The sequence below is a fragment of the Crocodylus siamensis genome, chromosome 10, assembly GCF_052110815.1.
Source record: "Crocodylus siamensis isolate JL-2025a chromosome 10, ASM5211081v1, whole genome shotgun sequence".
Classification (NCBI taxonomy): Eukaryota; Metazoa; Chordata; order Crocodylia; family Crocodylidae; genus Crocodylus; species Crocodylus siamensis.
Genome location: NC_143404.1, coordinates 718,172 through 741,437, shown reverse-complemented (window position 1 = coordinate 741,437; position 23,266 = coordinate 718,172). Strand labels below are relative to the sequence as shown.

General features: G+C 72.4%; 1 protein-coding gene across 3 annotated transcripts; it reads left to right on the top strand.

The window, feature by feature from the left end:
• Positions 1-5,244: 5,244 nt before the first annotated feature.
• CPLX2 (complexin 2) lies at positions 5,245-22,795 on the top strand. 3 transcript variants are annotated; one of them, XM_090064826.1, is made up of 6 exons: positions 5,368-5,526; positions 9,902-9,979; positions 12,287-12,327; positions 19,409-19,522; positions 21,363-21,538; positions 21,894-22,795. In XM_090064826.1, the coding sequence occupies exons 4-6, from the start codon at positions 19,492-19,494 to the stop codon at positions 22,089-22,091; spliced, it is 405 nt and encodes a 134-aa protein (XP_089920952.1). In that variant the 5' UTR covers positions 5,368-5,526; positions 9,902-9,979; positions 12,287-12,327; positions 19,409-19,491; the 3' UTR covers positions 22,092-22,795. The 3 variants fall into 3 exon arrangements, with proteins under 3 accessions (XP_089920951.1, XP_089920952.1, XP_089920954.1); XM_090064825.1 differs by lacking the exons at positions 21,363-21,538; positions 21,894-22,795 and having other exon boundaries at positions 5,245-5,526; positions 19,409-19,492; XM_090064828.1 differs by lacking the exons at positions 5,368-5,526; positions 9,902-9,979; positions 12,287-12,327 and adding an exon at positions 16,755-16,839.
• Positions 22,796-23,266: the final 471 nt, after the last annotated feature.

Sequence of the window (23,266 nt, the reverse complement as noted above, 5' to 3'; positions counted from 1 at the left end):
CTCGAGAGCACCACCTGCCTGCGGCCGCGAGACCGCAGCCGCCTGCCAGGGACCCTCCACCCGGCTCCCCCGGGCGCAGGCTGGGAGCACCCGTCTGCACGGACTTCGTTTCCGGAGGGCTCCTGGCATCTCTGCAGCAGCCGCCGAGCTCTGCCTGTGCCCGGCCGCCCACTCCTGCTACGAGCCTTTTGCAGTAACCAGAGATGTGGGGAAGAGCTCACAGCTCCACACACCCCGCGCCAGGCCCCTTGTAGAGGAGCGGCGCCCAGGCCTGCGGGGAAAGGACCCCAGAGGCCAGGGGAGAGAGCAGGTGATGGATTGCCTGGTGAGCAGCTCTGGGCTCTGGGCAAGGGAGGCTGCTGCACTGGGCTGGGGAGAGGGAAGTGAGGAGGGGGCTTGGGGGAGCCAGAGCCTGGGTCAGAGCAGGGCTTGGGGGAGAGGCATGTCTCTGGAGCTGCAGAGCAGAGGAACAGGCTTCTTGCAGGACTTCTGCTTGCCCGGCACTGGCCTTCCTGGCCATGCTGCCTGTTGTTATTCGAGGGTGTCTGGGGTGAGGGAAGAGGCGCATGATGGATGGGGGCTATGGGGCTGCTATGGAGCAAGGCACTTGGCGAAGAGCTGCTACTTCCCGGATGTCGTTCCAGCTGCCTCGACAGCATCCCTTTGCCCCTGGGAGCTGGAGCCACGAGCACCCGTAGGTCTCCTAGGCCGATGGCAGCACAAAGTGCCCGCCCCGCACCCCTCCCTGGGAGAGCACGGGGCACCCACCTACCAGCACCAGGACAGCTGAGATGCTCCTGGGCCCCCCCCGGCAGGTATCCAGGCTGGGGGTGAGATCTCGCCCCTCAGCTTGGCAAAGAGGGGGCCACAGAGCCAGTGAGACGGACCCCGGGCCTGCAAGGATGCCCCGTCCCTGGGTCAGGCCTGGAAACACCCTCCTCAGTTCCAACCCTGGGGAGACGGTCTGCCGGCATGCGCGAGCATGTGCACGCGCACCCCAGCCGCCTCTGATAACAATTAGAGACTTATCTAATTGCAAAAATAATTGCAATCCAAGTAGTTAATTACCATCCAAAGCAGGCAGTCGCTGCCAACCGTCCCAGCAGCCAGCAGCTTGGGTTTGGGGTTTGATGATTAGATAGCACCCCAGGGGGGATGGGCGGCTTCGCCAGTTGGAGTCTGGAGGGCAGCTCGCACTTGTGCACCAAGCTAACGAGGTGGTGGCGGGGGTGTCTGGGCCCTGCAACAGCTGTGCCAGCAACTGGCTGCACAGCGTCTGGCCTCCCCGGCGGGAGCATGGGGGCGGGGCACACCAGGCCAAGGCAGAGGCACTGCTCTGCTGAAGGGGGGGCAACCCCCACAGCCCCTGAACCTGGTGACTTTGAACAGATGTCACTAGACACTTGTTGGAGGTCATGTCGGGCCCTGGCTCAGCACCATCCTTTCCTTCAAGCGGCCGGAGAACAGGGGTATTTGCTTGACGGTGGCAAGGTCTTGCACGGGGACAGTCTGCACGGCTCAGCCTGGAGGGCACCCGAGTGAGAAAGCACCCAGCCTTGGACACCACCGGGAAGTCAGCAGCTTCGCTTCAGGCCTGCACCCTCTGCAGCCAGGGGGACGGGGCAGAGCCGCGGTCACGGGCGGGACCCGACGGCCCTGGAGATCTCGCCCACCCTCCAGGAGGCTAGGACCTCCCAAACCGGGCAGCTTCCAAGCTCCTGACTCCCCCTGAAGACATTTGGCGGGGGATAGGAACTGGCACCCACGTGTCCTCAGTGGGATTGTCTCCCTCCTCATGGCCCGGTGGGGTCGGGTCCAGATCCAAGCTCAGCCAAAGCCAGCGGATACCTGCAGCTGGAGCCCATGGGGCTGCTGGAGCAGTTCTTCCCTGCGATGCTCAGTGCTGGCGGGACCTGGACTGAAGACCTGGGGGCAGAAGCAGCCCTCGGATCAGCTCTGGACCCGAGGTGCAAGGAGAAGGCCCTTCCTAAGCCGAGCGCGGGGCTTGGAGCAGGTGCTGACCCAGCCTGCCCCAGCACCGCTCCTCCAGGGCAGTGACCGGCCCTGGCTGATCCAATGTGTCCACCTCTGCCGGCAGCCCCGGGTAAGTCCCAGGCCAGAGGCTCTGGCTCGTTGCTCAGAGACGGCTATAGCGCAGGGCTCATCTCCCAGCAGAGCCCGGGGTCCCAGCCAGCCAGGCCGGGGGGAGGTCAGAGCCAGCCAGGCCCCCCTGCCCCCGTCTGGGTAAGAAGCCCACAGAGGCCCCTCCAGACCCAGGGCCCAGACAGCCCCCGCCCCGCCGCCTTCCCCGAGCCAGGTCCCAGCACCAGGATTCTGGCGGCCGCCAGTTGCAGGGCGCGAGCGGACAGACATTACATGTATTGCTTCTGCCGTGTCACTGCAGGCCGCTTCCCCGCTCCGCCTTCCTCATCTGCAGCCGAGTGCCCCTAGCAAGGCCCTGGGCATCCCACCAGCCCCGGGCTCTACAGGGACTGAGGACTAGCCTACGGCTGCCAGCTCCACATGAGCCTGGGGCCCGCTTGCAAAGGCGGAGCAGGGCCCGGGCCTGGAGGCAGCTCTGGTGGGGGACAGTGGGTGGGAGGCCCACCTCTGCTCCGCCCTGGGCAACGTGTCTCAGAGCCGGGGCTGGGGGGCAGGGGCCGTGCTGTGTTCGAGCCGGGGTCTCGGTGCTGTGTGGGGCACTTGGAGTGGGTGCAGCCGGGCTCCCCACCACGGGGGTCCTGTTCTCCTGCCGCCTGTTCCCAGGGCTCAGCCCCTGCCCCCTCTCAGCCTGTCTGCCCCACCTGGGATAGCCCCATGGGCTTGCAGGTACCTCTGCCTCCGCTCCCAATCAGGCTCACTCGCAGCTGCAGAGAGATCAGGGCATCGCTGCCTCTGGGCGCTGCTGCGGGGATTGTCCTCCTCTGCTCTGTTGGGCCCGGCCCTCAGCCTGGCTGTCCCGGCCTCCCCCCTTGGGCTTCTGCAGTACTGGGACCTGGGGAGACCCCTCCTGCCTCCCCCTCGTGCCGGGGCAGACCCTGGAGAAGCCGAGGCACCCCAGGGCTGAAGGGGAAACAGTCTCTGCCCCCAGCCTGGGCACCTCCTGGCTCAGTGCAGTGAGCACCAGGGTTGGGAGCTGCAAAGGAAAGGGGGGGCAACTACCCCACTCCCCCCACCTAGGATATCCCATCTCAAGCAGCTGCGGGGAAGGGGCTGCCATGGCTCCCACACTCCTCACCCAGAGCACTGCAAAGGCAAAGGTCAGTCTGAGCCCGTGGCCTGTTGCCCTCATGCAGCCAAGGCCCCGCCAGCTCCTGTAGCCAACTGCAGGCCCTGGAGGGGTCCCACCAGCACCACACCCAGCCCCCACAGACCCCCGGCCCAGGGGCTGATCAGAGGCAAGTCTGAACCAGCACAAGGGGACCAGCAGCAATACCCGAGCTTGCCAAGACAGCCACCATCATGTCCCACTGGGATCTGTAAGGGTCTTCATCTGGGGATGGTACGAGCAGCCCGCCCACCCCATGCCCCGCTGCAGGGATCTGCGAGCCAGGGGCCGTGGCTTGTGGGGAACAGGGCAGGGAGGCCCCCATGGCACTGCCCCCATGCCCGGCTGGCTCAGACCTCTGCAGCTTGGCTGGACCCTCCCTGGCATCGTGAGAGCTGGGCAGCCCCTTCCCCCAGCACGGCACCCCACGCCCCCCACAGCCGCGGCGGACTGCGGCCTTGCCGTGGAGCTCAGGTGGCCCATGGAGCTCGGGCGCTGAGGGCAGGCAGCTTCTGCGGCCAACAGCACGTGCAGCGGCTCTGGTGCCATCAACCTGCTCAGCTCTCACCCCACCCCAGACCCAAAGAGCTGGTGCCCGAGTGCAGCTGGGGGCAGCCTGGACTGGGGCTTGGTCTCGTGCCCCTGAAGTCCGGCCAGGATGCCAACAGTCTGCCAGAGACTGAATGGGGCACAGAGGGGCTTGTCCAGGGAGTCTGGGAGTTGCACCCCGATCCCTCACCCCCCATTGTACTCCATATTGCATCCCAGCCCGCGCCGAGGGCCGTGGAAAGCGGGAGATCGCTGTCATAGAGAGAGGCTTGCAAACCTAATGCCTGCAGGTCATAAACAGCTGCACTGTGAAAAGGCTTCTCCTCCCCGTGCACCGAATGTGATGCTGGCGCCGTCACAGCCTGGAGCAGCGCAGGTGGCAGAACAAAGCCGCAGTCCCCAGGAGACAAGAACAAGGGGCCTCCACACGCAGCCAGCCAGCCTTTCTCTGAGCTAGAGGCTTAGTCCGTCTGCAGGGGTCCGGGCATGGGGGCGCAGGGCAGGGCCCATCCTCAGGATGTCCAAGCCCCCGGGCCTGGGGCTGCTGCTGTTACCTAGCCGGGTGCAGCCGACCAGCTTGGACATCCGTGCAGCCAGGGCCAACCAGGCCGGGTTACGCACACCCAGGCCCGGCCTCCAGCGCTGGGTCGGGCCCTGGTGCGCAGCTGGGAACCGCACGTTCCTGGCCTCGGGCTGCGAAGGGAGCTGGCGCCAGCCGGTATTTCTAGCTGATGGATTTCACCTACCGCCCCTGCGCACGGCTGCCACGCGCGGGCTCCCTCCCCCCTCCCGCTGGGACCACTCCCCCCCACCCGCTCTCGGAGCCTTTGAGCTCCCCGCCCCGGCAGCTCTACCCCCTCCCCATGTGAAGCCAAGATCCCTGCCCACCCTCTGGACCCCGGAGCCCTTGAAGCTTTGTCAAGGGAAGTGCAGCTGCTTCCCAGGGTGTTTTCTCCTCTCCCTTTGCAGCTGCCGGGCTCTACGGCAGGACCATTGCTATGGGCCGCACTGACCAAGAAATGGCTCTTTCCCCAAGAAATTGTGGCTGCATTTCTCCCCACCTGCCCTTGAGCAAGGACGGGCTGGCCACACCTGCTGGGATGGAGCTGGGCTGCCGGGATCCCTGCTCTCCAAGCTCCCTGCCCAGCTCCTGCATAGCCGGGAGGTCTGCCTGCCACGGGATCCACTACCAGCCCCTTCCCACCGCTTCCTGGATCCCCTGCCAGCCTGGAAAGGGCCCAACCCCGGAGCTCCTGGCCAATGGCTGGGGGCACAAATGTGGGCCCCAGGGTGGGGTAAAGACCCCTGGCCGTGCTGCAGAAGCCGCCCAGCACCTCTGGGGACACCCGTGGGGGTCAAGCTCCCGGCAGGCTGGGGAGCCCAGCTGGCACTGGCGTGCTGAAGGGGGGAGCCCCGGGGCCAGAGTTGCCCGGTCTCCCCCGATGCCCCCCCGGGCAGGCGTCTGCCATGGCCCGGCACTGCAGGTGGCCTGGCCAGCCCCGCCCCGCACAGCGCGGCCCCGCCCCGCACAGCCCCGCACAGGCCGGCCCCGCCCGGGCGAGCTCGGCGCCGCCCGCACTCGGGCGCTGCAGGCGCGGGGCGCGGAGCTATTCTCGTCGCTCGCCCCCCCGGCGGCGCCCCCCCGGCGGCGCGGCGCGGCGCGGACAGCGAGCGGCGGCCCCGGATCGCCACCCCGGCCCGGCTCCCAGGTTGGTGCGGCCCCGGTGCCGCGGGGCGCGGCCTCCGCAGGCGCAAGCGGGGCGGCCGCCCGGCCGGGCTTCAGCACCGGGGCTGCGGGTGGGGGCGGCCCCCTTGCCGGGCGGCAGGTCCCGGCGCCCGCCGGTTCAGCACCGCGGCGCGGACAGCTCCCGCGGGGGGGCTCCCGCCGCCGGCTCTTACGTAAGCGCCGTAGGGACGAGCAGCCGGGCCGGGGAGCGCGGGGAGGGGTCCCGCCGGGCAGGGGCCTGCTCGGGAGCGCGGGAGAGGACGGGCCGCCGCCGTGGCCGGCGGGAAGCCCGCTGCTGCCTGCAGGAAGTCAGCCCGGGGCTGGCGGCGCGCGGGGCCCGGGTTTGCCCCGCGGCGGCGAGAGGCGGGCCCTCGCTGCGGGCGGCGGGGCGCGGGGCTCTGCCCCCGGGCTGAGCAGCCGGCGCCCGTGGCTTCGGGTCGGGCCGTGCCCGCGCCCGCACACGCCGCGCTCTCGCTGCCCCGGCGCTGCGGGTCCCTCTCCCGGCCCGTGCCGGGCACCCTGTGACCCCCGGGGCGGTCCCCCGCCTCCTTCCCACAGCTCGCCGCCGACTCCCCTCCCCAGAGCGGCCCCCAGCGCGGGCTTTTGAGCGGCAGCCCCCGGTTTAGACGCCGCTGCATCGCCTCCTCGCCCCGGGGCTGCTCGAGCGGCTCGCCAGGAAACCTTGGCGCCAGGCTGCGGGGGGCGGCTTTTGATTTCCAGCAGGGACACCGGCGTCTCAGAGGGGCTGGCTGGGGCCTCCGAGGCGGGTTATCGCAGAGGGTGACGGTGGGAGGCAGCGGCCCCGATCCCGGAGCGCAGCAGCCGGCCACTGCGGCCGTGGGCCGGGGGGCAGTGCCTTCCCCCTGGTCCGGCGCACTGGGCCTGGCTCGGGGGCGCCCCCGGCCCTCGCTGCCACGGGGCTCAGGCCGCGGGGTAAGCGAGCTCCCCGCAGCCGCGTGCTGCCGGCTGCTCCTGCGCGCGTGTTTCCGTGACGGCCTCGCGTGACGACACGCCGGCGGGAATGACCCCGCGGAGGCTCCGCTATTAACGCCTCGCCGAGGCGCGGCTCACACTCGCTCGCGCGAGCGCTGGCGGGGCAGCACGCAGCCAGCCCGCAGGAGCGGGCCCCACGCGGGAAGGCAACGAGCGGCGCCAGGTTTCGGCAGGACGACGCCCCGGCCCCAACCCGGGCTCGGCCCATTCGGGAAGACGGGGCAGGGGAGGGTGCTCGCCGGCCGCAGGGCTGGGGGCCTGGGAGAGGGGGTCGGTGCAGCCGGACCGGGGGCGGGAAGGAGCTCTGGGCAGCTGGGCTGGATGGTGCAGGGGTGACTGGAGGTGCAGCTGCTACGTGTGGTTGTGGGGGGGACTTGGCAAAGGCTTTGGGGGTGGGCAGGGGGTGAGTGTGTTGTGGCGCGCCAGGCTGGGTGGGATGGGCTGAGGTCCCCAGCCTTGCACCCCTTTGACGCCAGTAGGAGAAATGGGGTGCAGGGAGGGGGCACCCGGCCAGCACTGGGTGCGGGGTCCTTCCCCAGGTCCAGGGGGGGGCCTGTGTGTCATCCCCTCCTGCCGTGGGGCCACGCAGGGAGGCGCTCCACTTGTCAGGCCCTTCCTGGGTGAGCCCCCGAGCTGAAGGAGACCGGGCAGGAGGCAGATGGAGGCGGCGTGACCCAGCCAAGGTCAAACAGCGGGGCGGTGGCAGAGCCAAGCGTAAAACCCCGGGCGCCTGGCCCTGAGCCACCAGCCTCTCCTGGCAGCCCATCTTCCCTGGAAAGCAGCAAGAGGCTTGGCAGGAGCCGGCTTCCTCGGCATCCTGCTGCGCTCCCGACGCCTGCTCGCCGAGGCAGGGAGGTTGTGCTGCCCTCGCCGCTCCGCTGCCAGCCCAGGCAGGCACCCAGAGCTGGGCTCCGGGGCAGTCTGTGCCCAGGTGCCCGGAGGAGCCTGGCAGCCTGCACCCAGGTCCCAGCAGCCTGTAGCTCAGCCCAGGTCTCCGGCAGAGCGGCGGTGCCTCTGCAGCCTCCTCCAGCCTGGGCCGCTGCCACGCAGGAGCATGAGTACGAGCGAGGCGCGATGTAGTCCCCGAGCCCCGGGGTGCGGGGCCTCAGGAGGCTTCAGCTAGGCCCGCGCCTGCTCCAGGCAGGAGCTGCCCTCTTGAAGCCGCCCAGACAATGTCGCTGCCGAGCCCGGGGGCTGCCCGCAGTGCTGCGACATGCACAGCGGTTAGGGAGCGGTGGTTCACAACCTTTCCAGCCTCCAGGCCCTCCCAGGAAATGCCAGCTCTGAGCTTTTGCTTGTTGTTTTCATGGCAGAAAAATGCCAGAGCTATTCTTCTCTTGCAAAGAGCTCAGCAAGCCCACAGCAGCGCCGACTGGCCTTGACACTCCAGATTACTGTTTGAAAGCCTGAGTGTAACTTGTGAATCGTGCGTAGGTGTTTGCCCACCTGGCAGCGCTGGCATGGCGCAGCTCCCCGAGGCCCCCGGGAAGTGTCCTCGGATCAGGGTGCCCAAAACGGGATGGGCTCGTGGAAACGCGTGCGGACTGAAAGCAGTCCCTCGGCAGGCGGGGGGATGCGCTCGGGGACACTGCCCTCCGTGGGTGGGTGTGCGGGGGGCGGCCGGGGCGGCAGAACAGAGAGCCAAAGAGTCGTTCGCCTGCGCACCGCCCTCTCCACGGCGGCCGGCGCGCGGGGAAGCGGGAAAGGGGACGCACCCAGCTACTGGGGCACGCGGCCGGGCCCTGGCTGCTCTGCCGCGGCGCGGGCCGTGCCGTGCGGACGGAGTCACGGCCTGACCCCGGCCCTTGGCGGGGAGCTGAGCCCCCTCGGGGCTCGTCGCCCCAGCCCCAGCCCCTCGCCCGCACCCGCTCGCCGGCGCCTGTGCCCGGGCCCCGGCCCCGGCCGCAGGGGCAGGGAGTGACCACGCCGCCCTTCCCGGCATGCCCGGGCGCGCGGGGGGGGGCGGTCTCCGGATCGCCATGGAGACGGCGCCGGGGCCCGGCCGGCTGGGCCGTCTGGTACCGGGCGGCGCGTCCCGGCGCTCCCCGGGGTCTGGCTCCCGCCTGCTCCGGCCTCGCCCCTCGGGCGTCCCCGCGGCCCCGGCGCCGCCTCCCCCCGGCCTGAGCAGCCCCCGGCCCGTCTCGCACCCCCGAGGAAGCGGCCGGAGCTCGTGCTGGGGCCGGGAGGATCTCGCCCGGCCCCCGGCACCCCCGACCCAGCGCGGCTGCTGCGCCCTGCCGGCCATGGCAGGCGGCCAGGGGCGGCCGGCGGGACCGGGGCTCCTGCCCCTGCGGCCGTGGCAGCCGCCTTGCTCTTCAGCGCTGTTGCACGTGCAGGCGCCGCCGACAGCCCCGCGGTGCAGCTCGCGCTCCGGAGTCGCGCTGGTCCCTGGGGTCATCTGTTCGCCTGCGATTTGCGGAGCCCGTGTCCGCACCGGAGGCGCGCTCAGAAGGGGGCAGGGAGCGGGCCGTGCCCATGCATCTGCCCCCGTAGAGCCGCGAAGTGCCCTGGGGGGCGCTCTCTGCGGTCAGGAGGCAGTTGGCAGGTGATGTCACAGCAGGTTGCCATGGCAGTGGCGTGATGTTGCTAGGGCAGAGTGATGATGCACTTTTGCAACAGAGCGATGGAGCAACGACCTGTGGGGTGGTGCTGTGGGGCACGCCCGGGGCGGGGTCCCCGCCTGGCCCCAGCCCCTCGCGCCCCCGCCTCGGCGCTGCCTGGGCCCACTTCCAGGAGCGGGGGCCGCGGCCTCGGCCTTGGCCTTGGCGGGCGGGGGCCGCTGTTACTGCCCCTTCCGGCCAGCCATCGCCGCGCACGTCCGCCGCGCGGGGCTGGGCCCTGCCAGCCCCCACCCACCCGGGGCAGCTCGTGGCCTCACCGCGCGCGCCGGTGGTGCGAGACAGGCCTGGCCCGCGGGGCCCCACGGCGGCGGGGCTCGTTGCAGCCGCGCGGCTGCCACGTGCGGTCGCGGAGACCCCACGCCGCGTGCCAGGGGCCGGGCTGCCTGGGGGGGGGATGTGGGCCAAGCCCAGAGGCATCTCCTGAACACGGCCCCCACGCACCTGTGGGACACGAGCTCCCAGGGGCCTGCTCCCCGCTCCCTGCCCGCAGCCCGGGCCCTGCCTCCTCCAAGGGGCACGATGCCCTTCCCACCGCTCCTCGGCTGCGGGTCGCGCCAGTGCCCGGCCGCACCCGGGAAGGCGCGCGGGGGAAGCGGGCCCGGGCCTGCTGCAGCTCTGCGGATGGGAGCCGAGGGCTGCCCAGCGGAGTCCAGCGCGCCCGCCTTGCGCCTCCGTCCGCAGCAGAGCGGGCCGGGGCTGGCGGGGTGCAGGCACGGAGCCCTCACCCTGTCCCCTCTCTTCCAGGCGCCGAGCTCCCCCGATGCCCGGCCCCAGCGTGCAGGACCTGTCGTGTTAGCTGGCCCGAGGCAGCGGGCACCCCAGGTAGGTACCTGCGGCGGCTGCAGGCTCCCCCGGGGCAGGGTCCGGCCCAGCTCCATGCGACCCGGTCCGGGGGGAGACGCGGTCCCAGCGATCTCGGCCCCCGGCCCCCGCTTGCAGGGCTTGGCCCCCCGAGGAGCTGCACCAGCTGGGCTGCAGGCGCGGGCCAGGCCCAGCTCTCACCTGCCTCATCAGGGAGTCCAGCCCCGGGGGAAGCTAAATGTGGGCCCCCTCTGGCGCCGGCCCCGCCGGCTCCCCCAAGGGCAGGGTTGTCCTGGCAGGCTCAGGGCCCCTGGGCTCCAGCACCAGCCCCTGGAGAGCTCGGGAGCCCCGGCCCGGGCGCCTGCCCACCTCCCAGCAGCAGGCCGGGGTCGGGGTCTCCGTGGCACGCATTACACTGGGGCTTCAGCTCCGCTGAAGGAGGAGCCCTAGAGCCGGACGGGCCGTGCGGGGAGCCCAGCTCGAGGGAGCTGGCTCTCTGCTGCCAGGGCCCTGGTGTAGACAGCGCTCTGCTGCACTGCTCCGTGCCCGGAGCCAAGGAAACGCCCTGCGCCTTGTCTGCCAGGGCCGCCGCCGCTGAGCCCGGGGACCGGGGAGCGCAGCCCCCGCCCGGGAGAGACGTGCAAGGCTGCGGAGCCCGGGTGTTGCAGCAGACCACTTGCACGCGGGCCCCAGTGCAGGCTGCGTGGCCGCCGCATCCCCGTGCCCTGTGTTTGCTTTTCAAGCCTGCAAATCTCATGGTGGCGGGGAGGCCAGGGGCATCGCCCCTCTCCTCCCGCGCGGCCCGGCTGGAGAGAGGCCGGAGGGCCTCACCTGGCTGCGCCGAGCGGCTCCCCCGGGACGCGGGGCAGAGCCGGACCCGGCCGGCGGCGCCCGTGCAAGCGGTGCGTGCACCGGGGCGCGACACTCGGCTGCGGGGGGCCGGGTCCGTGTGCGCCGGGGAGCAGCCAGCGCTGCCCTGCGAGTGCCCGGCGCTGCTCCCTGCGCCTCGTCCCACCCGCGCTGGCCCCCGGTGCTCCCGGCGTCCCCGGCCCTGGGCACTGTGCGTGGCCCCGCGTGGGGCTGGAAGCGGGCGGGTGATGCGATTCCTGCCCCCGCCGAGGGCCAGGGGGTGCATGGAGCCCGGTGCCCAGGGCGCCCGGCACGGCGGCGACCCGCGCTCCTCCCCTCGTGCTCCCCAGCGCTGGGACCTGCCCGCCTGGCACAGTGCCCTCTCCGTGCTCAGCTCCTGCACCTGCACCTGCTCCTGCACCTGCTGCCTCCCTCCCCAGGGCGGCTCTGCCGACGCGGCAGCCCCAGCCCCCTCCCCGGGGTTGCACCGCCAGTGCGCGCGCGTGTGCGTGTGCACGCGCGTGTGAGATGCTCCCCCATCTCTGTTTCTGTTTTGTTTAAGAGGCCGGGTTAGGAATTTTAAGCAGGCTCCTGAAAAACCCAATTACCTCCAGAAGACAACCTGATAAAAGCCGCCTAAGTGGCTGTGTGGAAATCTCCTTGTGCAGCAGCCTGGGGAAAGCCGGCACAACAAAGCCTGCGTAAATTGAGTTAACCACTTTTAATCCTTCCCTGAGATGAGGGAGCCTGATAATTATTTTCTGCAGAGGTTGTGGGGCGGGAGAGGGGAAGAAGTGCAGCAGAGCCCCGCGCTGAGGGCTTGCGGCGAGCCCGGGAGCTGGGCGGTGGGTGCGGACAGGGCTGGATCCCTCCTGCTGGCCGCCCCCCCGGCCGCAGGGGAGCCCCTGCCCCTGCCCCTGCCCCTGCCCCTGCCCCGCGGACAGCGGGTCTCTGCAGCAACGCGCGGCACGGAGCGGCCTGCTCGGGGCCGAGCTCCCGCCCGGGAGCCGGGAGATGCCGGGGAGCCTGCCCGGGGCGGCGCAGGGCCGCATCCTCCCGGTCAGCCTTCCCCAAGTGGAGCGGGGCCGGGAGATCAGGACGGCAGGAGGCTGCCCCGGCGCTAGGGACGCCCCCGCACCGGGCACGAGGCCCGGCACGCCGGCAAGGGCGGCCGGTTGGACGCCCGCCTGAGGGCTTGGCGGGCCCGGGCGGGGCGGGAGGGCCGGAGCCGGGCCCCTCGGCAGCGGAGGCCTCATCAGCCTCGCTGCCGGCATGCTGCGCCCCCCCGGCCGGCCGCCCGCGGCTCCGCGACCGGCTCCGGCCGCTCGGCCTCGCACAGGGCGCGGGGCTGGAGGCGGGGACCGGCGTGAGGGGTCTCAGGGCGCGGGGCATCGCCAGGCCGGGCCGGTCCTGCTGCCGGACCCCCTGGCAGCTGCCGGGCACCTCGGTTCTCACCCGTCTCCCCTCTTCTCTCCCCAGGGTCAGCTGCCTGCCAGCCCCGGCCCAGGGTGGAGACGGAGGTAAGCCCGCCCCCGCGGACCCCCAGGGCAGCGTCTCTGGTGCAGCCCGGTCCTGTCCCGCACGCCCACGCCCACGCGTGTCGTCGGACGTCGCGCGGCGGGACGCATGTCGGCCCGGCAGGTCCAGGGGCTGCTGAGACCCACGGGGCAGGTCACGTAGGGCTCGGGTCTGGGGTCTGTGCGGCCGTCGCTGGGCTCGGGCCTGCTTCGTGTCGTCCGGGGGTGCCCCAGGGCGAAGGGGGAAGCCCCCCCAGCTCCTCCATCCTGCCCGGGGGAGCGTGTCCCCCGGCACGGCTCCCACGCTGGCGCCAGGATCGGGGCGCGGGGAGGACGAGCCCCGCGAGCAGTCGCGTTGGACCCGGCGGCGGAGGGGGGCCGTCGGGCGCTGATGGACGGGCTCGGCGATGCCTCCTGGCAGGTGCGCTGCGCTGGTCGGCAAGGAACCGCTGCTGCGCTTTATTATTTGTCGTACAAGAGGCAGAGCCGCCCCCCCCCCTCCCCGCGTCGTGGCAGAGCCGCAGGCCCCCGTGCGGGTCCCGAGCCGGGCGCGGGGCGCGGGCGCCGCGGGGCAGGGCTCGGGCAGCCCCTGCTTGCCCAGCCCCTGCCCAGCTCCGCTCAAATCCCCTGGTGCCCAGGAGCCCCCGCACCTCCCCCTGGGCCGCGGGGCAGGCAGCGCCTCCCTGTCTGCGCTGGGCCTGCAGCCCGCCGCTCGTCCCGCTCGTCGCCGCAGCGATTCCCAGGCCTCATCCTGCGCAGTGCAGGGCCCCGAGCTGGGGCAAGACGGCTGCGGGCAGGAAGCCGGGGCCGGGCAGCGCTGTGCCACGGGCCCCGGCCCTGGCTGCCCGGGCGGCCCCGCGCGGGCCCGGAGAGCCCCGGGGGCAGCAGCCGTGCCCCCTGCCCGGCCGGGCGCCCTGGCTCGGGGGTCTCGGCATTTGGGGTTGGGACGGGATGGGGGCACGGCCGCTGCCTGGCGCTGCCAGCCCCGCTTGCCCCTGGGGAGGGCTGGGGCACGGGGGCAGCGGGCAGGCGGGGGCACTTTGCGGGCGGGGCTGGGCTGGCCGTGACCCCCGCAGGCCCTGCGGCCCGGCTCTCGCGGGCGGCCGGCACCGGGCGACTTTCTTGTGAGGCTGGAGCCGCATGAATTAGGCTCCGTCGCCCGGGCACTGTCGGAAGCGCCGTGACCCTCTTTAATTACCGCCCGCCCCGGCGCTTCGTGCTCATTTGCAGACAGCAAAGGGAAACCCGGCCATTGATTTCCCGACAGTGGTGGCTGACGCCGGCTGCCTCCCGGCGGGTGTCCCCGGGGCAGGCAGCTGTGCCCCCCCCGCTTCCCGGGAGAAAGCGCTGCCCCCCGCACCGGGCTCTGCAACGCTGCTGCAGCAAGATGAAAGGCGGCGGCGGCGGCGGCGGGGGGGGGCAGCCGGCTGCTCCATAGCACGGCTCAAGGGGCCCGCGGCGGCGGCGGCGGGGGGGGGTGCCGGGCTGGTCCCGGAGCCGGGGTCCCAGAGCCGGACACAGAGCCCATCCCCGCGGGCTCTCGTCTGTCCGAGCTGCTGGTGAGTGCCGGGGGAAGCGGGGTGAGCTGGGGGCAGAGGGGGCGCGCCCGCCCTCGGCCTGGCCACGCTCCCCGGCACAAGCCGCAGCTCCGCGGATGCAGGGAGCGGCTGGAGCCGCAGGCCGGGCAGGAACAGCTCATCCATCTCCTGCCACCGGGCTCCTTGCCTCCCCTCCCCCTCGCCCTGCCCCCTCCCCCAAATAAGCCGCTTGCTCACAGCCGCAGGCAGCCTCGCAGCCCGATGCCGGGCCACGGCTGATGCAGGCGCGATAAGACCCCCCCGGCCCTTCCGCGGCCCCGCGCTCGCGCCTGGTTATTAAAGGACGCGGTTTAAATATCCTGTGTGCAGATGGGAGGCGATTGCGCCGCGCGGAGCGTCCGAGCCGCCCGTGCTCTGCATCCGCATGAGGGGCCGGGCCGCAGCGCCGCCCCCCCGCGGGCTCCTCGCCTCATCCTCCGGCGCCGGGGGCCGGGGCTGGCTTGCTGCCCCGCGCCCGGCTGGCTCGCTCTCCGCTCATGCCTCGCCAGCCGGCAGGCCCAGGAGCAGGTCCCGGGGCGCTGGGGCACAGGCAGCCAATGCTCTGCGCCCGGGGGGGCAACCGGAGCAGGAAAATGTCCTGGCTCGTGCCCCCTCCTCGGCCTGGTGCAGCGCCCCGTGGCTCGGCCTCGCCGCTCCCTGCCGCGTCGAGCAGCCCGCCCGTGCCCCGGCTCGTGGGTGCAGCTCGGCCCGTCCCGGGCGCCAGGAGCGGGCTGTTCCCACGAGTGCGGGGCGGGGAGGCTGCGGCCGGGCTGTGTCTGTGCGGGGGCCGCGGGACCGCGCTGCCGGGGCAGCCGGAGGGCAGCAGCGAGCCGCCCCTCCCCCCCCCCCCGGGCAGCGAGGTCATCCCGGGCTCCCAGCGCTGCCCGGCCCAGCCCCCCCCGGCCCGAGGCCACGGGCCTTTTCCTGCCCGCGAGCGGCGGGTCGGAGCCGGGGCTGAGGGCAGAGCCGTGCCAAGGGGCGGCCGGGCGGGGGGCGCGGGGCGGGGGCGGCAGGTGCGTGCCCGGCGGGCAGGGGAAGGCCGAGCGGCAGGTAGGCGGCAGGCGGAGGGGGCGGCAGATGCGTGCCCGGCGGGGCAGGGAGGAGGCTGCCAAAGCCCTTGGCACCGGCTCTCAGCGCTCCCACCCCGCCGGGGGCTCCCCGGGCACTGGGAGAAGCCCCCCCGCCCGCCGCGCCCGTCCCTGCCAGGCAGCCATTAGTGCTGGGCCAGCGGTGATTGATCGCGCTCTCGAGTAACTCCTGCGGCGGCCCCGCTCCCCGCATTAATCACCGTGCTCCAGCCCATTAGGGAGGCAGCTAGGGCGGGAGGTGGCTAATGGCCTCCCCCCTCCCCCCAGCTTCGTGCCTGGCGGAAAAGACCCGGTGGTAGCCACAGCAGAGCCCAAGGTCAGGGAGGAGCGGGCAGGGCAGGGCTGACCAGTGCGCACATACGCACGCACACCCGCGTGTACACACACACAGAGCTGAGAGCATGCACATGCGCGGGCGCACACGCAGGTGAGGTGCCGCCGGGCACGCTGGCCCCGGGGCTGCGAGGCAGGCGGGGCTGGGGGCACATGAACCGGCCCCTGCTGCAGCACGGCGCGGCGGGGAAGCTCGCAGCCAGGCCTTGCAGGCAGGCGGAGGAGCGGGCGCGGGGGCTCGCGGGCCCGGTGAGCCGAGGCGCTGCAGAGGCCAGGCACGAGCCCAGCGGCCGGCCCCCGCAGGCGGGAGCGCCCCGCAGGCCGTGCCGCAGGAACCCCCTCGGCGGCCTCCCTCGTCGCGTCCCGCGGCTCCGCGCTCCTCGCGAATCACTCGCTATTTCCATGGTGACCCGGCCGCACGCCCCGGGGCCCGGCAGCAGCTCGGCGGCGCCGGCCCGAGGGAGCCCGCGGCGGGGCAGGGCTTGCAGCCACGCCGGGAGCGAGCCCCGCGCTGGTCTGGACACGCCGGGCGGACCCCGCAAGGCCACCCGCTCCCTGCGGCCGCCCTGGGCCGCGTGTGCCCGCGCCCGGCACACTCGCGCTGCTCCCGCAGGCCCGCGCTGCGCCTGCCCCCTCTCCGCTCCGACCGGGCGCGGCGTGCGCGGCCCTGGCCCCTGCGCGGGGCCGTGCTGGGGGGCGGCGCTGGGTGGGCTCGGCGGGGGGTGCAGGGATTATTTCAGTGGGAGGTGTCCCTGCCCCCCCATGCACCTGTAGGTGCCGAAATACGCTAGCACAGGGGCGTGTACACGCACCCAGCACCATCTGTACCGTGTGGGTCACACGCACACGGATGCTCACGCACGCACACACAGAGCGGTGTCTGTGCCACGTGGGTTACACACACACCAGCATCTATAGCATGTGGGTTACACGCATGCACACTCATACACACACACAGAGCAGTGTCTCTACCACATGGGTTACACACATACACCAGTGTGTATAGCATGTGGGTTACACACATGCACACTCATACACCTACACACACACAGCAGTGTCTCTACCATACGGGCTACACACGTGCACGCACGCACACACATACGCGCCAGTGTCTGTCCCACATGGCTTACACACTCACACACACACACCAGGATCTATAGCGTATGGGTTACACAAAGACACACTCATGCAGACACACACCAGGATCTATAGCATATGGGCTACACGCGTGCACGCACACACACACAAATACACGCCACACGGGTTACACACGCACACACACAGCACGTGGGTTCCACACACGCACACTCACACCAGTGTGTGTACCAGGCGGGTCGCACAGCCGCCCGCACGCGCCCACCCGCGTCTCCCCGCCCGCCGCAGGGGGAGGTGGCGGGGCCCGGGGCGGGGCGGCGGAGCTGCGGGCAGGGAGGCGGGAGCGGGAGGCGGGAGCGGCGCGGCGGAGCTGCGGGACTGCGAGCGGCGGCGGCGGCGGCTCCGCGCGGCTGCGGACACCGGTGAGTGCGCCCGGCCCTGCCCCGCGCCCCCCCGGGGGGAGCCCAGCCGGCCCCCGGTCGCGGTCCGGAGCCGCATCCCGGCCCCGCTTGCCTGCAGCGCGGGGAAACTTTGCGGAGCGCCCCCGGCCCCGGGCAATGCGGGACGGACCCGCCCCCCCCCGGCCGGGAGGCTCCCCCGGGAACCCGCGCGTGGAGCAGCCCTGCCCCTGCCCGGCTCTGGGTCCCACGCGTGTCCTTGCTGCTGGAGGCTGGTCTCGGCATCTGAGAGGGTCCGGGGCGGGAGTGCAATGCAGAGGGAGCTCCCCCTGCATGTGCGTGTGTGTGCACGTGGATGGGTGTGTGTGCAGGGCCAGGCCCCGCAGCCCAGGGTGTGCAAGCCGTCCTCCTGGCCGCTCCCACTCCCCGGGTCGCCGCAGCTCCGTTTGGCCCGGGGCAGGCAGCGAGGCCGCCCTGTCCTGCCGCATGCGAGGCCCAGCGGGGCCCGGGCAGGACCGGCAGCCGCCGGGGGCGACTCCCGCGCCGGATCTGCTCCGCCCCGGGGGCCCTCGGGCCCCTTGGCATGCAGAAGCCGCACGGGCTGGGGCCTCTGCGCCTCCCCTCCCTGGCGCCCCCGGCCCCTTCCCGGGAGCCCCGCGATGCCCGAGCCGCAGCGGCGTCTCGCGTGGGCAGAGCCGAGGTCTCCCCTCCTCTCGCCCCGAGGCACGGGCACCAGACACCACCTCCGAGGTGGGCACGCAGCCGGCGCCCTGCTCGGGCCCGGCAGCCCGGGGCACCCTGAGCTGGCCCAGGCGGGGCCGGGGCCGGGCCCGAGCCCGAGGCCAACAGGTTCAAGCCCGGAAAGCAGCTGAAAGCCGCGGGTCTTCAGGAACGGAGGTGAGGCAGCCTGGCGGGCCTGCCTGCGGGACGGCTCCAGCCCCGCGCCGGCAGGACGGAGCCACGCGGGCCCCTCCGGGCACGGCCCTGTCCGCTGCTTTCCGGCGGCCCCAGCGGGCGCCCCGGGCCGGGGCCGGAGCCGGCGAGACGCGGCGCGGGGATCCGCGCGGGCAGCAGCTCCCGGCCGCGGGCCGCGCGGGGGGCAGAGCCACGGGGCCCGGCAGGCTGCGCGTGCGGCTCCCGGCGGTGAGGGGCGCAGGGACACGGGCCGCGGGGCCGCGCCTGCAGCCGGCTGCTCCACCCGGGGCCAGGCGCGCAGCCGGTCTGCTCCGTGACCCACTGCCTGGATCTTGGAGGGAGGACCTGGTTCTGCACCAGGACGAACTGGTGCCGGCTGGAAGAGCAGGGGCTGCACGGATGAGCCCAGCCGGAGGACGCCTGGGACAAGCCCCTGCCCTGCCACTGACCCGGGTTGCCTCAAAGGTGCAAGCGCCCTGTCCCGCTGGCTTCGGCAGGTGCCAAATCCCCCTGATACCTGGTTCTCCCTCGTGGTGGGTCTGCCCGCTACCTGCACGGGCAGAGGTGGCACTTCTGTGCTGGGCTCACAGGGACCTGGGCGTTGGGAGCGGGAAGCCCCCGGGCTGCGCTGAGCGTCTTCCCCGGCTTTCTAGAGAGCGGCTCTGACCCTGTTCTGCCAAGCGGAGCACACGGCCTGTGGGCGGGGGCACACACCGTGGCACGGGCCCAGCTCCGCTCGTTGCTGGCAGGAAGGCAAGGGCATCTGCCAGCAGAGAAGAGCCGTGCCATCCGGGGCCGGGGGGGAGGGCCCTGTCTGCACGGGCGGCAGGCTCTGGCTGGGGCTTGCAGCTGCCACAGTCGGTGCCCGCTCCCGGCAACGTGCCAGCCGGGAGGAAGCCTGGGACAAGCCCCTGCCCTGGGAGCCCAGGCGGCATCTGTCTGGGGTGCGTGGGCTTGGGGCCGGGCCCGTTCACCTCACGCGTGTGAGGGGGAGAAAGGAAAAGCAAGAAGTGGAACCCGTGCGGGGGGGGGGGGGTGTGCAGGAGGAAGGTGGGAGTGAACACCAGTCTGCAGTGCTGTGGTGTGCGCGCGCGCATCTGTGCAGTATGCATATGCGTGTGTGTGTGTCTGGGAAGTGTGTGCGTGTATCTGTGCAATGTGTGTGTATCAGTGCAGTGTGTATATGCATGTGTGCGTGTATCTGTCTGGTGCACGTGTGTGAGACAGAGGAAGACGGGGAGAGTGAACACCGGAGTCTGTACAGTTCTGCGCCGCGTGTGTATGTCTGTGCAGTGCGGGTGTGGTTGCGGGTGCTCACAACGGAGGTGACGAGACAGCGGAGCGGGCGTATCAGCGACCGAGCGACGGCAGCCGGAGGCAGGTGCAGGGGCCTGGCACCGGGCGCGGGTTCCTGACTCCGAAGCAGGACGTCCGGCGCCGCCGGCTGCCTCCATCTGGGGCGAGCAGGGAGGCTGAGCCGTGGAGTAGCCCTGGGACCTGCCCCCCACCCCCCGGCCTTTGCTCCCGCCAGCGCTGGGGCTGGAGCCCTCCCCTTGGCCTTGTCCTCTCCCCGCTGGGCCACCTCTGCCAGGAGCATCGCTCCGGGCCTAGCTCCTCGGGGAGCGCCGGGCCCCTGCCCTGCTCCAGACCCTCTCACCGGCCTCTTCTGCCCTCCCAGGTGGCCTCTGATCCGCAGGCTGCGGCTGGAGCGCTGGATGAGCTTTCTGCCAGTGCCTAGAGCTCGCTAACCAGGCCAGCAGCATGGACTTCGTGATGAAGCAGGCTCTTGGCGGTAAGTCCCCCTGCGTCGCACAGTGGGCGGCGCGCACCCACCCGCACCGCTTCCCATCTGCCCCCAGCCTGCAGCCGTGCCAGGGACCCCCTGCGGAAGGCGCACGCTGCTGGGTCCTGCTCGGCCATGGGGGAGACCCTGGCCAGGATTTCCCCGCTGCTGCCTGGGGCAGAGGCGTTCCCCGGCCTGCCAGGAGCGCTCAGATCTCAGCCTGTGCACTGCGGCCCCAGGCAGGAGCGCCCCCCAGCCCCACACCATGCCCGGGTTCCTGGGCTGCAGGACGGGCTTGGCTGGCTCCAGCTCCATGCGATGAGTCACAGCAGCAGTGGGGGGGGGGGGCCAGAGCTGGGAGAGATGAAAGACCCTGGAGTCCCCCGGGACCCAGCACCGAGTCTGTAGCTCCTAAATGCTGACAAAGTGCTCTGGGAGCCAGTGCCACCTGCCTCCCTGCTGCACCCGCTCCCCGAGGTGCCCAGCCCAGGCTCCCACACTGCCACATCAAGGCCTGCAGGCCCAGGGGAGCTCCTTGCTGGCACCAGCCGCCCTGCTGCTGGGCCCCCCTTTCCCCTCTACAGCCTAGGGCCTGCTGCAGGTCCAGGGGAGGAACCCGGGGAGAACTCAGCACCGTCCAGCTGGCTCTGCCAACCGTGCCCTCTGCCTCCCTGGAGACAGGACCTGAGGCCTTCTCCAGCCCCCACCAGGCTCTAAGCCTGCAGGTGCCCCCATGTTCCCTTCTCCCCCAGGAGCCGGGGCCTTGCGAAAGGAAGCAGCTGCACACACATCAGCACCCGCCTCCAGCGTCCAGACTCTCCTCCTTGAGCCCTCGCCCCCTTTCCGCCTGGGGGAAGCTGCCCTGAGCCAGCGCCCTGCAGACTTCCACCGGCCCCGGCCCCCCGGTTCCCACCGCGCTCTGCTCTAGCAGCGGGGTGCAGCCAGGTTGGCTTGCGCTGGCAGGGACCAGCTGGCCACCTCCTCTCCAGCCCGATTGCGCTGGCACTGCCTGCTGGGCTCTGCCAGGGGAGCCCCAGGCCTCCGGTTTCCCATCTGCTCTCGCCCTTCTCTGTCCGGGGGGGAGGCTGGCTGCAGCTGAGAGCAGCCTTCTGTGCCCCCCCCGTGGATACACGCCCCCGCACCATACCCCTCCCCAGGCTCAGGCAGGGCTGCGGCTGTTGCCCGACAGCCAGGAAGAGGCAGCCTGGCCTGGGGCTGTTCTGGCACAGGGGCTGAGCCCAAGAGAGGCGCTGACAGCTCCCCCTGCCCCACGGCTGCCTGGTGGAGCTGGTCCTGTGCCCCCCCAGCTGCCCTCCTCGGCTCTGCTCCCCAGCCCCTTCCCTCTGCCCCCTCCAGTAGCTGCAAGTGGGCTCTGCTGCATCCCCAAGGCACCACAGGCCTGCCGGGTTTCATGCCCCCGGCAGTGCTTTCGGGGTGGCTGGAGGGGCGACCCCAGATGCAGGGTCAAGGGAAGGGGTGGAGAATGGATCTCTGCATCGCGGGGGCTGGAAGAGAAGGGAAGGAGCCAGGGGAAAGGGGCAGGGAGGGACCCCGAGGCTCTCAGCAGAGCAACAGGGCCGCAGGCTGGGCCTGCGATACCAGGGCAGGATGCTGGAGCACAGGGGCTTTCCTGTGCCAGCAGGCCCAGCCGTGAGAAACACTGTGGGCCCAGCGCCCTCGGGGTCGCTCAGCAGGCTGTGTTCACTTCACACCATGCGGAGCCCATCGCGCCCTGCCAGGCTCGGCCACCGGCTCCGGGCAGGGCAGGGAGAGCTGGGCAGCTCGGTCAGGCCCGGGCGGGGGAAGGCGCAGGGTCCCCGGCACTGACACAGCCCTGCTGCCCGGGCAGGAGCCACCAAGGACATGGGCAAGATGCTGGGGGGCGAGGAGGAGAAGGACCCCGACGCCCAGAAGAAGGAGGAGGAGCGGCAGGAGGCGCTGCGCCAGCAGGAGGAGGAGCGCAAGGCCAAGCACGCCCGCATGGAGGCCGAGCGCGAGAAGGTCCGGCAGCAGATCCGCGACAAGGTGCGTGGGCCAAGACAGGGCCTGGGGCTCCGCCACCACCCCTGGGCCCTGCAGCGCGTTTCTGGGCACCTGGAAGGAGCATCCTGGGGCTGGATGGAGCAAAACCCCCGGGCAGCTGAGCCCATTACCCCAGCCCCGCACCCCGCTGGGGCAGGGGTCAGAGAGGGCCTAGCCAGGAGCCCCGTGGCCCAGCTCCGAGCTGAGCAAGCAGGGGCAAAGGGCAGAGACCCACTTTCCTCCGGGGGGGCAGGCTGCCTCCATGCGGCGGGATGCCACGGGGATGGGTGCGAGGCTCGGGGCACTCCCTGGAGGGCTGGCGAGGACTGGGGCCGCGCTCACCCCGGTGTCCCCGCAGTACGGACTGAAGAAGAAGGAGGAGAAGGAGGCGGAGGAGAAGGCGGCGCTGGAGCAGCCCTGCGAGGGCAGCCTGACGCGCCCCAAGAAGGCCATCCCGGCGGGCTGCGGCGACGAGGACGAGGACGAGGAGGAGAGCATCCTGGACACGGTGCTCAAGTACCTGCCCGGGCCCCTCCAGGACATGTTCAAGAAGTGACCCCCGCCCCGCCCCCTCTTCCCCTTTTCTTTTCCTCCCCTCGCCCCAGCCCCGGCGCCCGGGGGTCGTGCCCGCAGCCACGGGCCGGCATCGGGTGGGCACTGCCAGCTGGGCCCCGCTCCCCGGGGCGCCCGCGCCCCCCGCCCGGCCCCGCGGAGCAGGGCACCCCCGGGTGGGCACGCGGGCCCCCGCCGCCGCCTGCCCGCCCCCGGCCCGGCCCGGCGCGTGGGCCGCCCGGAAGCCCCCCCCGTGCCCCCTAGTTAAAGCCATATCAGTTAGACGGCAATACTCGACCCCCCGAGCCGGGGCGGGCGCCTGCCCCACGTGTCCGCGTCTCGCCCGGGGGCGCCGCCGCCCCCCGCCCGTCTCGTGTCCGCCGCCGCCCGCGGCCCCGCCCGCGGGAGCAGCCCTGTCCCGCCCGTGTCGTGTCGTGTCGTGTCGTGTCCGTGGCGCCGCTTCCCCGTCGGCCCGGCCCCGCCCCGCCCCGCCCCGCCCCGGGGGCTGCGCGGCCCCCGGGCGCTTTGCATGTGCCGCCCGCTCCCCCGGGCGGAGACGGGCCGGGCCGGGCCGGGCTCGGGCCGCCCCCGCCGCCTCACGGGACTGCCCCGCGCCGGCCGCCGCCGCCGGGGCCACTGCCAGCACCCGGTGCCCGTCCCGCGCCAGTCGTCTGTGGAGGACGAGACAATAAAGGGATTTGTACATTGCTCCGGCTCCGGCTCCGGCTCCCCCGGGCGGGCGCGGGGCTGGAGGGCGCCGGGGGCTCTGCGAGCTGCGGGCGCCCCCCGCGCCGTGCCCGGGGCGGGGGGCGGGACCTCTGCAGCAGCTCGTAGGATAGGCGACTCGGGGAACTGAGGCACGGGGCGATGCGCCCGCCCGCCGCGGCTCCGGGGACTACAACTCCCGGCGTGCGCGGCGGCTGGGGCGCGCGCGGGGCACGCTGGGAGCGGCGGCGCCCCGCGCTAGCTCCGAGCCCGGCGCCCTGTCCCGCTTCCCGCGGGGGCTCGGGCCGCCACGCCGGGGCACAGCCGCGGCAGCAGTTCCTGGAGCCCCTGTCCCCCGCCCCAGCTTTGGGGTGGTGGGCTCAGGGGCCTCCGCCCCTGCACCCCGCAACGGCCACGCGGAGGGAGCCGCTGGGCTGGCAGATGCCCGGGGCGGGCGGCTGCGGCCGGCTCCCA

Coding starts and splice junctions, on each gene's coding strand:
- CPLX2 (XM_090064825.1), top strand. CDS start 5,260: ATGCCCCCCCGGGCAGGCGTCTGCCATGGCCCGGCACTGCAGGTGGCC. Junction 5,527..9,901: donor CACCCCGGCCCGGCTCCCAG/GTTGGTGCGGCC, acceptor CCTCTCTTCCAG/GCGCCGAGCTCCCCCGATGC. Junction 9,980..12,286: donor CGAGGCAGCGGGCACCCCAG/GTAGGTACCTGC, acceptor TTCTCTCCCCAG/GGTCAGCTGCCTGCCAGCCC.